Consider the following 15,973-nt stretch of genomic DNA (forward strand, 5'->3'; position numbering starts at 1 on the left):
CAGCCAGCGTGTGTGTGTGTGGGTGGGGGAGGGGGGGAGGTATGAGAGAGAGTGCCTGCACGTGTGTGTGAGTACTTGTATATCTGTGTATGAGAGAGGTTAAAGTCTGTGCACCCTCCTCCAATCTATGACAATCTCAGGAGGACTGGAAATCTAAAGTTCCCAGACATGAACAGTGGGAGACTTTTTTTTTTTTATCTTTGTTAGTTTTAATTATTGGATGTGATGTATCTGCTGTTTTGAAACATTTTATTAGTGTTTGGTAATTTAAACATTTTTATATGTGTTTTTAATTGGCTGAATTTATCAGCGGGTTTGACATTCTTTTTATTGGTATGTTTAATGTTTTATATTTCTTGATTGTGTTTGCATTGCTTACAGAGTTTGGCTTCTTGTGATTTCCAGTTTTTGTCTGCACGTTTCAATTTAGATTTTATGATCTCTTTATTCTGTATTTGGTGAGAGTCTATCTGTGTTCTGCTTGTGTGACTGAGGCTTTAGTTATTCTGCTAGCATGTCGTTTCTGTGTAGGGATTTACAACAACCTGCAAAAGAATGCATAAGTTTTAATTTTGTGGGGAGGGGAGAATGAAAGGCTGTGAGGTTTGTCTAGGGCATCTAATACCCTTGTATCGGCCCTAAGAGAGAGTGTGTCTCACACACAGACTCCCACCATTCACCAACCTCTCACACCCACAGGGGGGCAGATCCTGGAGAAGGCTGGGAGGCAGGCAATAGGGAATGGAGGAGTCCTATTTCTAGACCCAGGAAGTGGGGCAGCCAAAGGCTTTCATACCCCATTAAACGTTTCTCCGCCACCCTCTAGTGCAGATGCCAAAGACTGAGAACAAAAAAATAACCGGCCCAAAAACTGAGTGGTTAGAGCAGTGGGCTGCAAACAAGGGAAGCCAGGGTTCAAATCCAATTCCCATTCCTTGTGCGCTGCAGCAAGTCACTTCACCTTCCCGTCCCCCTGCCCTGGCCCTCGGTGATTTCACCTGCACCGGGCCATGGGGGAGGGGGCGCTATTTCATCCTTCACCTCAGCAGCAGATTGCCTTGAGCGTCCCTGCCCCCACCTCACCCTGTGCTAACCTTTCCCGTGCTGCCAGCAGCTGAATCTTGATCCCTCCCCAGGGTTTCCCCTGCTGTGCTAGACAAGCTGCCGGTAGCTGGAAACTGCTTTTCCTCCATCCCCCAGCAGATGCATAGAGAGCAGAAGGAAGCAGGAATACAAATAATCTGTGTGCACTCTTCCTGTGGCTATAATTGCTGCTTCTCCTAGTTCACACAGAATGCATAAACGACGATTTGTCAGTGCTGAGAACTCACCTCTTATGTCAAGAATTTGTGTGCATATATTCCACGCCCACCTCGCCCCGACATAAAAATACGCGGTCAGCTATGCAAAAGGCTGCGTACGCGTTTTAACTCGAGCATACTGTTCCCTTACTATATTGAGAGTTGATTTTTCAGTGCAGTTTTACCGCACACCTTATTTCACGGGGGTCTTTAAAGTAAACATTGAGTAAACTCTTGATTCAGTAAGCTAATGCTATGCTAATCACTTTTTCTGAATGTCCCATACATTAACACAAAACTGCGCAGAAGACATACTGAGTGTGCTTGAAATATGATTTATGCACAGAAAACATTTTATGGGCTCATTATCTTCTACGCATGCCAAACGCCCTATGTAAAACAGGCTTTATGTGTACAAAACCTGATTTTGCACACATTTTTATTTAAGCTTCTAAATTCCAAGTACAGGTATCCTGCCCCACCCCCCACCTTTGGGGTCGGCCCCATAGCCTACCAAGCACTTTTATGCCATTTCTGATCAGGAATTAAATGCCTAATTGTCCTACCTGCCTCTCTGCAATGGGGGATTAATAACTAATTCTGCCTTTAACGTGGGATTTACTGGAGGAGAGCTCACTTGTGAGGACAGTTTTCTGCTGGTTTGTGTGCACGTTTTGCGCACACAATATAGTGCAGCCAAGAGTAAAGACTGCACAAAAACGTGCACACAGCCCCATGTCTCTTCTTTCCCCACTCAGAGCCTCACCCTTCTCCTTCTGTGCAGGCAGTCTGCAGAGCTGTGATAACTGAAAGGTTAGCCCCTGTCCCCCCATCCCTCCCCTTTGCACAGAGCTGGCCGATAAGAAAACACCGCCTTGTACTCCGTTTTGAAAGGTAATGAGGTGGAAACAGGAATAATAATAATAATAACTTCAGAACAGGAAGGCACCAGCTGCTCACCTGTTTAGCCAGCGTAGCTTTAAAGCAGATCCAGCCCACCCCCTTCTCCTCGGGTTTGCAGGGAAGGACCCAGTCTGGTTTGTGGAAAGGTAGGCAAACCCTATCGTGCCAGAGTGGGACGTGGCATGCAGTCGGGACTTCGTGGCCGGTGGAGATACAGCACTGGCTCAGGACTTGGGCTGATTCTAGCTCTTTTGGAACATTGCTCTGGCTGGGCTTTCTTGCTTTTGAAAACCAAAGGAGAACGTTTGCTGCCTAAGTAATAATCAGACTCCCACTGCTCAGAGCAAATAAAGTCGTTTTTAGACAAAATAAAAGCAAACCTTTAGCCAAAGCATAAAAGCTGCTTTGGCACTGCCCCCTTAAATATTGCACTGCCTTTCACGTACCCCTTTTGCCTAGCTGGTTTATGGCTGGAGTAGCAACAGGGCCCTTCGTTTTCAGTTTAAACCGATTTTCACCCATATATTCCTGGAGTTTTCCAACAGTGATAAATTGGTTTAAACCAGTTTCCACGCTAATTTTAGAAGGATTAAAGAGCAGCTCCAAAGATGCAGGTGCAGTGTGTGTTTGAGACCTCCAGCAACTGCTGGAAGTCAGTGCGGACCAAAGCACTTGCAGCATTTCTGGACCCCCTTGTGAAAGCGCTCGCTCTCCAGTGGCACTGCAGGGTCAGTACCTACTTCCCCCCCCCCCCCACCCCCTCAAGCAGCCAACATGCCTGCTGCTTGGTGCTGCCAATGCAGCTTTCGAAGCGGGCCATGCCTACTGGATGCACTTCCCATCAAGCTCCCTGGCCCCACACAAAAGCAGAGGTGCAGCACCGCAGAGCGCGGGAGCCTCAGTAAGCGCGCTGCCGAAGGAGAGAGGAGGAGCCTGGAGCCACCACTCCCTAAGGAGGAATGATGTTTCAATGGGGGGAGAGGGGGAAGAAGGAGATTCTCAAGGGTGTGGGGGGAAAGAAAGGGGACAGGCTAGAGGATGGGTGTAGAGAGAGGGATGCTGCTGAGTGGGAAAATCTGCTTAATACCGTTTTATTGTTAGCTTCTGTCCACCAAAATGGACTCTTTTTACCCAGAAAAATGTCACATTTTCCCACTGATTTTCTCCTGTTTTTGTTTCATAATAAACCCTGATAAATTCCCAGGGGAAAAAAAACATCTGAAAATGAAGGTCCCTAGGTATCGATGATGAAACACAGTGGTGCTTTTTTAGTGTCCATTTTATTATTGTGGCCTTACTGGCCATTAGAACGTATAATGGTACTATAAATCAATGGGCTCTACGCTCAAACACAGGAAACTATCTGCAGTGGGAGGTCAAAGGTTTGTGCTTTTTTTTTTTAATAATGCAGAATTTCTACCTAAGGAGGTTCACACAAGGGACAAAGTGTGTAAAGATGAGGGACAAAGTGGCCCAGACCATTTTAAGAGATAGGCACAAGTGGGAATGTTTCAATAGGGGCTGCTGGTAACTGAGGAAAGAGTCTCGGATGAGAGTATCCCTGGAGGGGTTTGAGCCACTAAACAGGAGCACTACACCCAATGGTTCTATAGACTCCAGGGAGTTTTCTGAGAAGCTGTGAAGCAGATAGGTGTTTGGGGTGCTTCCACAAGCCCTCTATGAGTTAAGAACATCCTGCATTAGTCCGAGCATCCATCAAGTCCATATCCTGTTTCCAACCGTGGCCAATCTAGGTCTCAAATACCTGGCAAGATTCCATGCTGCTTTCGCGCAGTGATAAGTAGTGGCTATTTCTTAAGACTGCTTGGTTAATAACAGTTTATTGACTTTTCCTCCAGGAATTTGTGCAAATCTTTTTTTTAAACCCAGCTATGTTAACTGCCTTAACCACATCTTCTGGCAACAAATTCCAGTGCTTAATTGTGCATTGAGTGAAAAAAGAATTTCCTCTGATTTGTTTTGAATGTGCCCCCTACTAACTTCATGAAGTGTGCCCTAGCCTTTGTATTTTTTTGAAAGAGTAAATAACTACCCTTAACTGAACATGGGGGGGGGGGGGGGGGGCGCGGCGGGGTAACCTGCCTGGTGCAGCAGTTACCACCAGTAACAGAATGCATGGGAGTACCTAACAGATGAGGCAGTTACTCCCAGTTGATCTTTATCTGCTGTCATAGCACAGTTACTATAAGTTATCTGTTCTATTCCACTCATGATGTTGTTGAATTCTATCATATCCCCCCCCCCCCCCCCCCCCGTGTACCCTTCTCTTCTCTAAGCTGAACAGTCCTAACTTCTTCAGCTTTTCCTCATACAGGAGCTGTTTCATCCCCTTCTCTGTTTATTTTTCCAAACCAACTATATGTAACCCCCATCCCTGGGTGTACGTTAGACACAGAGGGGGCCATAAAGGTTTTAAAGTCTCTTTGAGGCTGAAGCCACTGTCCCTGACCTTTTCCCCCCAGGGCTGGATTCTTTGTAGATTGGGGAGGGGGGGTGGTGGTAAGGGGAAGGAAAAAACCCTTTCAAGGCACAGATTTGGCAGGGGTGACTTTACTTGTGCTCCCTGGGGCCAGTACACTTTTTTTTCTTTTAACCAATGATGTGGATACTGTGCTAATAACAATGCAGGAAAACTCTGGTGAGTATCCAAAATTAATTTTTACCAACAATTTTCTTTGGAACAGTTAAACCTTTTTTCCACAGCTGCCTGCTCCAGTTCTTTCTATCTCTAGCTGTGCAAGGGTCTCTGGACCAGGGCCAGGGCAACACTCACCCTCCAGGGCTTGCATTAATGAGGTTCCCACAGGGGTAAAAGGGCTTGTTCGGATGGGACCCCCCCTCCTCCCCCCTCCAGCAGGTCAAAAAAATCATTCACTGTCTCTGCACAGAATCCCCATGGTCTCTCTCCCAGCAGTGAAGACTCCAAGTGGGGGTCCTCAGATGTAACTCAATTTGGTATTTGCTCTCAGGTCCCCTCAGTCCTTATCGATCTCTCTCACTTTGGTTTCTTCTCGAAGCCCGAGTTGGAAAGGGATCCCTTGGAACACACAAGCTCTTCATGTCCCTCTGATAGGGCAACAAAAACAGCTTCCTTCTAGATCTTTTAACCCAAAATATCTCTCTTCCCCCAAAACTGATCTTAACACCAGAAAACACTACAGCCGGTCCCCACCACCATTCCTTTGCTTCCATGGAAGGTCATAGCAGGGCAGGTCTTCCCCATCCCAGGCCTCCAAGGGACGGGGTTCCCTACACCCTCACTCCAAGCAATACCCCAGACTCTCACACAGAGCAAAAACTTTCAAAATCCCCCAAACTACTCAAGAACAACCCAGCCAGCCAGTTCGTGGACTGGACAGGATGTTGCCTCAACCTTGCCCAGGAACTGCAGCCAATTAGTACCTGAATGCAAGGGTAGACCCAAAAACCAACAAAGGAAAAATCTCCAGTGCTTCCTCCCTCCTCAACAACTGAACTGACCCCAGCTGTCTCAATTGCCACCTGTTTTTGTTAACACACCAGGGAGATGGGATTGGCCATTTCAGCACCCTCAAAGGGAGGGGCTGCTTTTGAATGTTAATCTCCCCCATTCTCTAGCTTGCACTGATCTAGCTGATTAAGGGCTTACGGGTAAGGTGACTATAATGTCCGCTACATCTATACTTTTTGAGATGTGGTGTTCAGAACTGCACACAGTACTGCAGGTGCATCCTCACCATGAAGCGACACCTTCCTCGTCATCTTCCCTGTTCCTTTCCTAATAGTTTAGAACTAGGACAAGTGGGAAGGAGTGTGAGGAGACTGAAAGCAGGAGTTAACTGGGAAGTTGAATCTTGGCGTGAAAGAGAGGAGCTGTAGTGGAATCTGGCAGGACCCAAGGAAGAATGATGCCAGTGTTGATTTTCAGTGCAGCGCTGGGGGAAATGCATCGGCCTGAAAAGGGGGTGAGTTACAGGAGCGCCATGCAGTGTATGTGAGTAACTGGACTTGAGAAAATACTGCGATAGATCCTTTGGGAAAAAGAATTTGGGAAAAAGTGTATTTTCATCTGGGCCTACAGAGGACCTGGGAAGGAATAAGTGAGACAAGGATGGGAAGAGTGGAAATGTATTTATTTATTTAGTGATTTATTTTTTTTTATATACCGCGGCATGTTAATAACACCACCTCGGTTTACAATAAACAATAAATCAGCAACAAGCTTTACAGTCAATAAGAATTCAGGTGTACATAAAAAATATCAATTAAGAACAATTAAATAAACTAATGATAAACATATTCCATAGTTAATGGCAAGTCTAATAACTGGGAGGAAAGAGCCTGATCAAGTAAAATTTAGCAGCGGGAATAAATAAATTGGCGTGTGGCATTGGATCAGGAAACATAAGCAATAACTGGCATTTCAGGAAAAAATGTACCGGACAAATGCTCCTGAGGGCTGGGATGGTGACCCCTGAGAAAGGTAAGGTCACTTTTTTTTTTCTTCTAGGAAACAGGTCAACAGATCTTTGCATCATTTTGTGTTAAGCAGTGAGTAGAGTTTTGTCTTTTTGAAAGCATTGGAAAATCATTGCTTTTTCAGCAGTTAGCTGTTAAAAGTGGCTGACTTAAAATTATTCCAATAGTGTTTGCTGATCAACATATCTCTAACTATGGTATATGAGAGGTCCATGCTAATCTGAGCCAATTCAAGTGGCTCGTTGAGCGAAACTCGGCCAGAGTCGGGCAAGATTCAATAAAGTCCATTTTACACCGATTCTACCTCTTGTGTTTGTTGCTATAGCTAAAAGTATGCAGTCAAATATTACATGTTTTAAAGGGTATTTGGGGTTGGTTCAGCTGCAATAAATTGCTTAAAAATTGAAATTTTGTTTACGGGCGAGAGCTCCCCTTTCTTCCAGCCTGGAAGCTGCTCCCGCTTCATACGTTTTATTTTCAGCAAACAACCGTCTTTAGAAATCAGTACAGTGCTCGTTTAAGATCTACTTTAAGGGATAAATTGAGCTTTGGGGCGGGTTCTGATATAATTTTTATTGGCTCTTAAAAAAAAAAAAAACCAAACAAAGAAAACAAATGCTATATTTGCGTTGAAAGAGCGACGCTCGATCCTTTTTTGGTTCTCACTCGGCGGGAAAGCACGGACACGCCCCCTATACTTGCTATTGGTAGTTTTGTGATTTTTTTTTTTAAATCTCCTGCTCCGGTTCTCGTGTAATGAGAAGAAGGGGTGGGACGAAGGGTTCCTGCGTCGGTGCTGTGTGCAGCGCGCGAGGGCAGAGGAGGGGGCGGGGCTGGAGCGGGGCGTGCTGCCCCGCTCCCGCCGGTCCCCCTCCAGTCCTTGAATGACAGGCGGGAGGGATTGGAATAGACTCCTCCCCTTCCCCGAGTCCCTGCAGGGCTGCCTGGGAGCGGGCTGGAGCAGGAAGCCAATGAGAGGGCTGTTCTCCGGCTGAGATTCAGCGCACGGACCTTGCGAGGACCCTGCAGCGCAGCGCAACCTGCTTATGGCATCCGTGCTGGTAAGGACGAGAGCAGGGTGTGGGGGAGGGTTGGATACGCTTCTCCCCTCCCTCAAAGGCCGATGCAGGAAGTGGCGCTTCTGGGTTCTTCCCCAAGTTTAAAGGAGGCGCTGGCAGAGTATTGGCTCCTTAGGTCCGCTAGCGGTTAGGTTTAAACTGTCACAGTCCTGTGCTTTCTGTTATGTGACTGCACTATTGTAAACAGTGATTGTCTTCAAAGGTGAACAGATGCATAAGAGAGAGAGAGAAACCAGGAGACAAGCAGGACTGATGGGTACAACTTTTAGCAGGAACTGGAGCCCAGGGCCCCCTATTATGAAGAATTGGTATCACGGCGTGTTATGGTTTTGAAGGACTTGTCTTTATGTTCTTTTTAAGGAATTACGGTACATAGCATTATGCACAAAAACAGTTACTTATTTATAAATTATTGTGACTGTTCTTGTCCTCTTTAACAAACATCAGATACAGTCAGGGCTGGCATTCAGCAGGCAAGGCAAGCGGGTGTAATTGCCCTAGGTCCCCAAAGCTATAGGAGGGTCCCATGGATCAGCTGAAGCCAAAGGAAGCATGTTCGAGTGAATGATAGTCTTCAGGCTACGGATACATCAGACAACCAGCAGGGGGCGCCTATGAGCCGGTGCAAGCTCTCAGGCCCTACTGTAGCTCTGGGCCTTTTAGGGGTTTCCTAGGGAACCAGAACTGGAACCCATGCAGGATGGAAGGGTAGGGCCGTGGTAGAACCTATAAGTGTGCTCCAGCTTGCAAGCTCCTTGCTGATTGTCTCTGACTAATTTCTGTCCTGAGGCTTTTGCAGCTCCTGCCAGCCAAAAATGATGAGAGATGAAGGATAAGGGGCTAGAGATGAGTAAGAGGGAGCATCCAAGCAGGTGACATGATAGGAGGAAGGGGCTAAAGAAAAGGGAGTGCATCAAGCATGCTGGAGGAGGGAAAACATCTAAGCAGGGGACATTAGTATGTGGGAGAGGGAAAGAGAGCAACAGGGAGAGCATCCAAGCAAGGGACAGTGGGGGGAGGGGTGAAAGAAGAGCAAGAGAGAGAGAGAGCATCCAATCAGGGGATGTGGGGGAAGGGAGCAAGAAGAACAACCAAGCAGGGAACATCAGAGGAAGGGGAAGGATAGCAAGATGGAGAGCATCCAAGCAGAGAACAACAGGGAGGGGAAGGGGAGCAAGAGGGAGAGTATCCATCCAAGGGAAGATGGGATGGGAGGGAGAGTATGCAAACCGGATGTCAGAGGGGAAGGAGAACATCCAAGCAGGGGAGAAAGGAGGGGAGACCATCCAAGCAGGAGCCATCGTGGAGGGTTGTGGGTAAGGAAATCATGAGGGAGAGCAACCACACAGGGGATATTGGGGGGAGGGGGGAGAGCAAGAAGGAGATCTAGGCAGTGGACATCGGGGAAGAGCAGAAATAAAGTGAGAGCCGTAGGACATCAGGGGAGGGGGGGTTGGGCAGAAGATGTGGATGACAATTAAAAGGGAGAGCACATAAGCTTGGGCCGGGGGGGGGGGGGGGGGGGGGGCAGGAGGAGAGGAAAACAGAAGAATGGAGAAAGGATCAGGAAATTTGAAGGATCCCGGGGAGAGGACCTGGGAAGGGGCCATGAGTAGAGGAATCAGGCAAAAAAAAAATTACACTTCAATGAAAGAGAGGGAAGGGTAAGAGTGGGAAGGAGCAGACTGGAGAGACAGCACCTGGGAAAAGGCTATGGCAGGATTGAATGAACAAGAGGGAGAGCACCCAAGAAGGCATCACGATAGGGGAAGGGCAGGAGTCATAATTGCCATACAGTGACTGGATTAATGACCTCTGATTGCAGGGTCTTGAACGAGCCCTGGTGCATGGCCTCTGTCCTAGGACTGTTACTATGATGACAGGACTATGCGAGTTGGGAGGAGATTATAGAATAGGGGGCAAAAATTCCCAGTAATTGAAAATGAAGACACATGGTGCCAGATCTCAGCTCTGATTTCAGTTGAGCTGGAAGCCCAAAGAAGCAGGAGGATAATAAGTAAAAAAAAAAAAAAAAAAAAAGTTAGGGATCCATATCTTTTCTCCTGTAGAGAGGTATCTTTAGTAAATATGCAAAGTAGGCCTAATTGTGATTGCACAGAAAAGTACTTGTTATATTTAAAGGTTCATCAGCAATGACGAGAAAAATATAGGCATTTATGTACATAGACTCGCTGTTCCATCTCTCAGGCTTATGTTGCAGTGGGTGAATGTGCTATTGCACAGCACACGTATTTTCACCTGCAGAGAGGCCAGACAGTGTTCGGAAGTACACTTGTACCTGCAGAAAATGCATAGAAGGTAAAAACATAAAAAATACATTTGTATTTCTTCTTTATGATTTCTAAAACTAATTTGGGTGAGACCCTGAGAGGAGAGCCTAAAAAATAAAATCCAAAAAGCACAGGGCCCAAAAATGCAGAAACCACTGAGAAAGTGGTGGTTTATTCAGTAAATTTAAACGAGCAGCAGGCAAACCTGGCAAAATATACACGGGGAATATAGATATCAGACACAAGGAAAGATGATTCTTACAGTCAAGTATCAAAATTTTTGCTAACAGTCGCTCCACTACCAGATTTATTTCTTAAAAAGGCCTATGTAGTAACCCATGGAATTTCCTACAGATTAGAGGCTTCATGGCACAAAACCTATTGCTCCATGAAAATGAGCTTGTTAGCAAAATTTCACAAAAGATTGTTCGTGTTCCTGGCTATGCAGTGCACAAGGGTGTCAATCTCTGGGATGCCCTGGTTTAGAGGGAATGCATGGCCCAGTATCAATCCCTATCCATGTGCGAAATCCTTAGTAGTTTATGGGGCAAGCGGGTGACCTTCCCTCACCTTCTAGCCTGGCATGGCCACTACAAAGCATAAATTCAACCCCTCAACAAGGTGCCCCCCAGCCTGGCCCTCCCCCTTCTTCCCAGAGCTTATCCTGTATTTGAGTTCTTTCTGCTGCCCTGCCAGCATCGCTGGCTGACTCCAAAGGAGCAAAAAAGCGCATGTGGTCAGAGATGCCAGTGGGGCAGGAGGAAGTGGAGAAAGCTCCTGCCCCTAGAAACCCCCCCCAGATTATGGGGTAAGCTTTGGGGTATTTGTTTTTAAAGGGGGGAAGAGGGATTTGGAAGCAGGAGAGGACTTTCCAAGGGACCAATTTTTGTGCATTTTGAGCCACATGGGAGTGGGGGAGAGGTTGCCCCGTTTTACAAATGGGCGATGAGTGAGGGGCTATTATTGGGTCATGTGACCCCCTATAAATCAAGGCGGGTGCAGGTTAGCGGCCTCATACACTGGTAGATTTACACTTCAAAAAGGATAATGCCTCAATAAGGTATAGCTGGGTTTTTTTTTTTTAAAAACCAGCTTATGAAAATGTCTTCACTAGGGATGTGCATTTATTTAAAACAAATGGGCATTCAGAAGTGAATTGGATTCAGCTCATTTAAGAACATAAGAAATTGCCATACTGGGTCAGACCAAGGATCCATCAAGCCCAGCATCCTGTTTCCAACAGTGGCCAATCTCGGCCATAAGAACCTGGCAAGAACCCAAACATTAGATAGATCCCTGAAATAAATGGAGAGGGTCCCCCCAAATTAAATGAATCCTATTCGTTTAGAAATGAATTATTTCATTATTTCTAATTCTACCTTCTACCCTGGATTTAAGTCTTGGGCCTAGAAGAGCCTGGTTTTCGTGGCAATGAAAGGCTCAGGTCCTTTGATCTGCAAGAAGAATATGACTTAGCAGCTAGATCTCCTGCTTTGTATTGGCAGTTTAGGAATGGACGAGCGCTGTTTTAATGCTTCAGATCCCCTGAGACCCCTAAATGGGCTTGAATTCTTCTTTGTTGACCTAGGTTATGTGGCACACAGTATTTTAACCATTTATAGCTGTGCAGTGCTGGCTGAGCACGGTGAGCATACTGATTCACACCTACTGGACAAATGGAATAAAGATGTAAGGGCTTCTCTTACTGCTACCGACTGAAAGCGCTGCTCCTGGGGGAATTCTGCGCACAAAAATTGAAAATTCTGCATACTTTTATATTGGTTAAAATAGCACAGTATACATGACAATCTTTAAGTAATTCATTTAAAATATCATACAGAAAAAACGTATTAGTTAAAGATGTAGAGTTTTAAATATTTTGAGCAGAATTTCCCTAGAAGTACATTGTAGGAATGCCCCTTCCTCCCTCTCTCCCTGCTCCCCTGGCCAGTCTCCTTCCACTTTGCCTTCTCAGGCCCCCCAAACTCCTTCACCCTCCATTCTCTCCCCTTCCCTGCTAGGCCTAACCCCTTCCACTCTATATCCATTCCCTAGCTGAGGCAGAGGGGAGTAGCATGCATTTCACCAGTGACACCTGGCCCTCCACGAATGCTGCACATTCTCATTTCTCCCTGATGGCACGCTGGTGGGACCTGCCTGAGGAAGAGGCAGGGACGGAGCATCAGGGTGCGGGTGAGCTTTGCTGCATCCCATACCTCAGCCAATATTCTATCAGCCATAGGAGAAATGCTGAAGGGTTGGCAGCTAGATGGGAAAGCAAGCAGTTTGAATTCAGGTTTCTTTGTCACAGAAAATGGCACAAACATTGTAAAGGCAATACATGGCTTAGAGGGCATCTGATGTTTTGCACACATTCTGCACCTGGTAATGGAAGGATGTCCTGGGTTTGGGGTCCAAGGCCTATCAGAATGAATACTTGGCAGAACCTTTAGAAGTGCAGGAAAGGTGCAGGGTGCTTCCACAGAAGTGTAAAGGCAGGACAACTTCAGAGAGAAGCAAGAGGAAATTGAGATGCTTCTTAAGCTCCTTATTATTGATATTGGCATCTACTAGAATTCAGCATACCTGTTGCTGCAGAGGCTAGTGGAGCAGAAGACACCCATTCATAATCTGGGAAATAGGGATGGATGTGAATTGCCCCCTGGGACATCATGATTGAGCAGTCATGAGGCTAGATGGTAGAAATCCTGAAGCCCTTCAAGGATGCCACAGAGGACATGGGTTTGAGAAGCACCACCTTGGGCGATGTGATCCCTATAATAAATTGATGGAAAAGTTGGTTGGCTTCCAGCAGGACATGAGAATTAAAGCAGAAGTGTTTCAGTTTCAGTGTCATACAGCATCAAGTGCATGAGAGACTGACAACCTCTGATGGGAAAACAATATATACAAGCTTGCTTCATTGCTTGATTCCTGGGTGAAAAGGAATGTTATCCTGAAGTCCAAGTGTCTCTCTCAAATGAAGCATATGCTGGAAGGGGTAGTCTCTGGAGGAGCGCCAGAGACATAGGTAGAGTAGGGGTGTAGCACAAGAGGAAACAGTGGCTACCTCAGAGAGCAAGAGCAGCACCCAGACAGCTAGCATTTCCTCCCCCACCACAATATGCCATAGACACGTTGCGCGCAAAGAAACATCTTTGGTGGCACAAGCCAGAGCAAAAGCAGCTGGCTGGAAGAAAGACTCTCAGCCCATCCAGGCCAAAGAGAACTTGGCGCAAAGGTGTGAGATACACTAACAGATTTCAATGAGGACCCGGACATAAGTTTACTTGCATATTGGGCACATAAGTCCACCATCTGGCCAAATGTAGCCAAAGTGGCACAGTGCCATCTGTCTTGCCCACTAAGCAGAGTTCCCAGTGAATGAGTCCTTTCAATGGCAGAAGACATTATGAGCCCTCATCACTCAAGGTTGGCCACAGTTAATGGAAATGCTGGCATTTTTAAAATGCAATCTCTTTGATTGGGTTTCTAGATTTTCCCTGTGAGTAGCAAGATGATTGAAAACACCTTGAAGGCCTTGCTGGCACTCTGCCTGTCATAACCTAGATATACTACCCCAGGGCTCTGACTGTTACTTCTCTGCCTGACTACCATACTACTAATACCACCTTAGGGATTTTCTGGTACATGCCTGCCTGCCGTACTCCTAGTACCACCATAGTGGGACTTGCTGCCTGAAGCCTACCTGCCATACTCCTAATTCCACCATAAGGGTTTTGCTGGCACATTCCTACCTGCCATACCCCTAGTACCACCATAAGGGATTTGCTGGCATATGCCTACCTGCCATATTTCTTGTACCACCATAGAGGTCTTGGTATTAGTGCTCCGCCTTCCTGTAGTGCCTGTCTAATATGTATGAGCGTTTTGGTGCCTCCGTGTTTGCTGTTTGCTTCTTTGTTATACCGGGGTGTTTGCTTTACTCCAGAAAAAACAACAAATTTAGAAAAAAAAAGATGTCGCCTGCACTCCACCTATTTTACGGTTCTTTGTTTTGTTCTAACTCCTCTGCAATGATTCCATCTTGGTTCTCCCACCTTGTTTATTTATTGATTTTACTGGGATGGTTTGTCCTTAAAAGCTCTGTCTTTAAGGAAAAAATGCAGGCAGAACAGAAAATATAGAGGAGAGAAATCATTTCCATATTATGAGTGTGTTAACAGTATTAGGCAGAGAGAATTCATGCAAACCAGAAAATAGAACAGCCAGAGTTCCACTACAGAATATGGAAAAAGGTTTCTCAATAAAACAACCCTTTAAACTTACCAGAAATCCAAACCACACTCATTAGAGGCAGCGAACGCTCGTGTCTTGTCCCTACTACCATTCTAGGGAACTTGCTATCTGCCTACTTGCCATACCAGTACCACCATTACTACTGCTCCCACCTACCTGCTATGCTATTAGTTATATGTGCATGGGAGCTTTGGTGCATCCATGTTGTTTGCTGCTGTTTTTTTGTTGTTGTTGTAATTGGGGTATTTGTTTTTCCCCAGGAAAAAAAGTAAAAAAAAAAAAAAATCTCCCCTCCCCCCTATCTATTTTGTGGTTGGTTATTTTGTCCTGACCCCTCTACAGTGATTCCAGTCTGGTTTTCCTACTCTGCCTCTGGTGTCTTGTCCACAGAACATAAATGTGAAAAAAGACGAAACAGTTCTTGTCTCATGCCTGCCTGTTCAGCTGCCAGACCCCTGTAGAGGACTTGCTGGCACCTGCCAACCTGCCCAAATGTTTTAAGGTGCCCTCTTTTGGAGCCTTGCTATGTTCTTCCCATCCACAATTGCTTTCTTCTTGGTCTGTTATTTTGGGGTGTTTTGTCCCCAGAACAAAAATTTGAAAAAAGATAAAAAAAAACCCCCAAAACACACGTGTTTCACTACTATGGCACTGCACCTTCCTTTTCTCCAACCCCTCAATTACATCAGCCTGGTTCTCCCACCCTGCTTTATTGGTTGATTTTACCAGGGTGGTGTGTCCAAAAAAGACCTCACTGAGAAGGAAAAAAAATAGTCATGAGAGAAGTTGCTCGTGAGAAACCATTTACTGAATGTCTTAAGTTAGAGTGGTAAGAGGACAAGTCCTGCAAAACTAGGAAATCAGGAAATCAAACAGCTGCAGAATATGGGGAAAAAACCAAATCTCTCACAATTTACCATGTGATATATCCGGTTCATTTGGAAAGCTTATTTCAGAAGAAAATCCAAATTCCCACCAGTCCTTTGCGCTCCCTCTCAGCCTTGCTTCCATGCCCAGGCCTTACACCCTGACTTGTTCTTGCCGGTCTCGGGGGGGGCTGCTCTGCACCTCTCATGTTTGGTTGTCTTGAAGCCACTCTGGGTGCTGCTTGGTTCCTTAGCAGTTCCTTGGGATTTATTCTGCCACCTTCTCGGCTTTGTTTTCCCCCATCATGGGACCCTAGGATGCTGATGCCACTTAAGATGTCCCTATTGCTGGTGCCCTCGTTTACAGCCTTTGAATGATCTTCCCACTTTTGCTGCTTGTTTGCTCCTCTCCCAGTGACTTGAAGAAATCCAACCAATGCTAGTACCCCCTTTACAGAGCCTAAAGCTATTAGTGCCACTTTCCTCCGGCTTTCTAGATACTTTTCTTCCCACAAGTTCTAAGACAATTCATTAGAAAACCCCCCATTACTAGAGCCCAATATAAGTAAGATATAGTAAACGAAAAATGAATATTTATTTTTGGTTTGAAACTAAAGAACATCATTTGGGTCCCCACAGAATGAATTTTGAAACAGAATTCCCCCCCCCCCCCCCCTGTAAATCCCTAGGCTTCACATGTTGGTTTTTGTTTGTTTTTGAAATATTGAATTGCTTTGTATAGTTCCTTCCATCAGTTCATTAACTCAGAATTTTAGTAAAATGTATTTATTTAA

At 45.8% G+C, this 15,973-nt stretch overlaps 1 protein-coding gene across 2 annotated transcripts in view; it reads left to right on the forward strand.

Annotated features, from left to right (window-relative positions):
• The first annotated feature begins 5,917 nt into the window (after positions 1–5,917).
• POC1B (POC1 centriolar protein B) overlaps positions 5,918–15,973 on the forward strand; it is a 124,292-nt gene continuing 114,236 nt past the window's right edge. The window contains exon 1 of one of the 2 annotated variants that reach the window (XM_029601642.1): positions 5,918–6,169. In XM_029601642.1, coding sequence (XP_029457502.1) covers positions 6,110–6,169 — 60 coding nt within the window. In that variant the 5' untranslated portion in view covers positions 5,918–6,109. Of the gene's footprint in view, positions 6,170–7,524; positions 7,745–15,973 lie in introns of those variants that run through there. The other variant, XM_029601643.1, reaches the window with a different exon arrangement.

This window comes from Rhinatrema bivittatum, chromosome 4 (assembly GCF_901001135.1).
Source record: "Rhinatrema bivittatum chromosome 4, aRhiBiv1.1, whole genome shotgun sequence".
In the NCBI taxonomy this organism is placed as follows: domain Eukaryota; kingdom Metazoa; phylum Chordata; class Amphibia; order Gymnophiona; family Rhinatrematidae; genus Rhinatrema; species Rhinatrema bivittatum.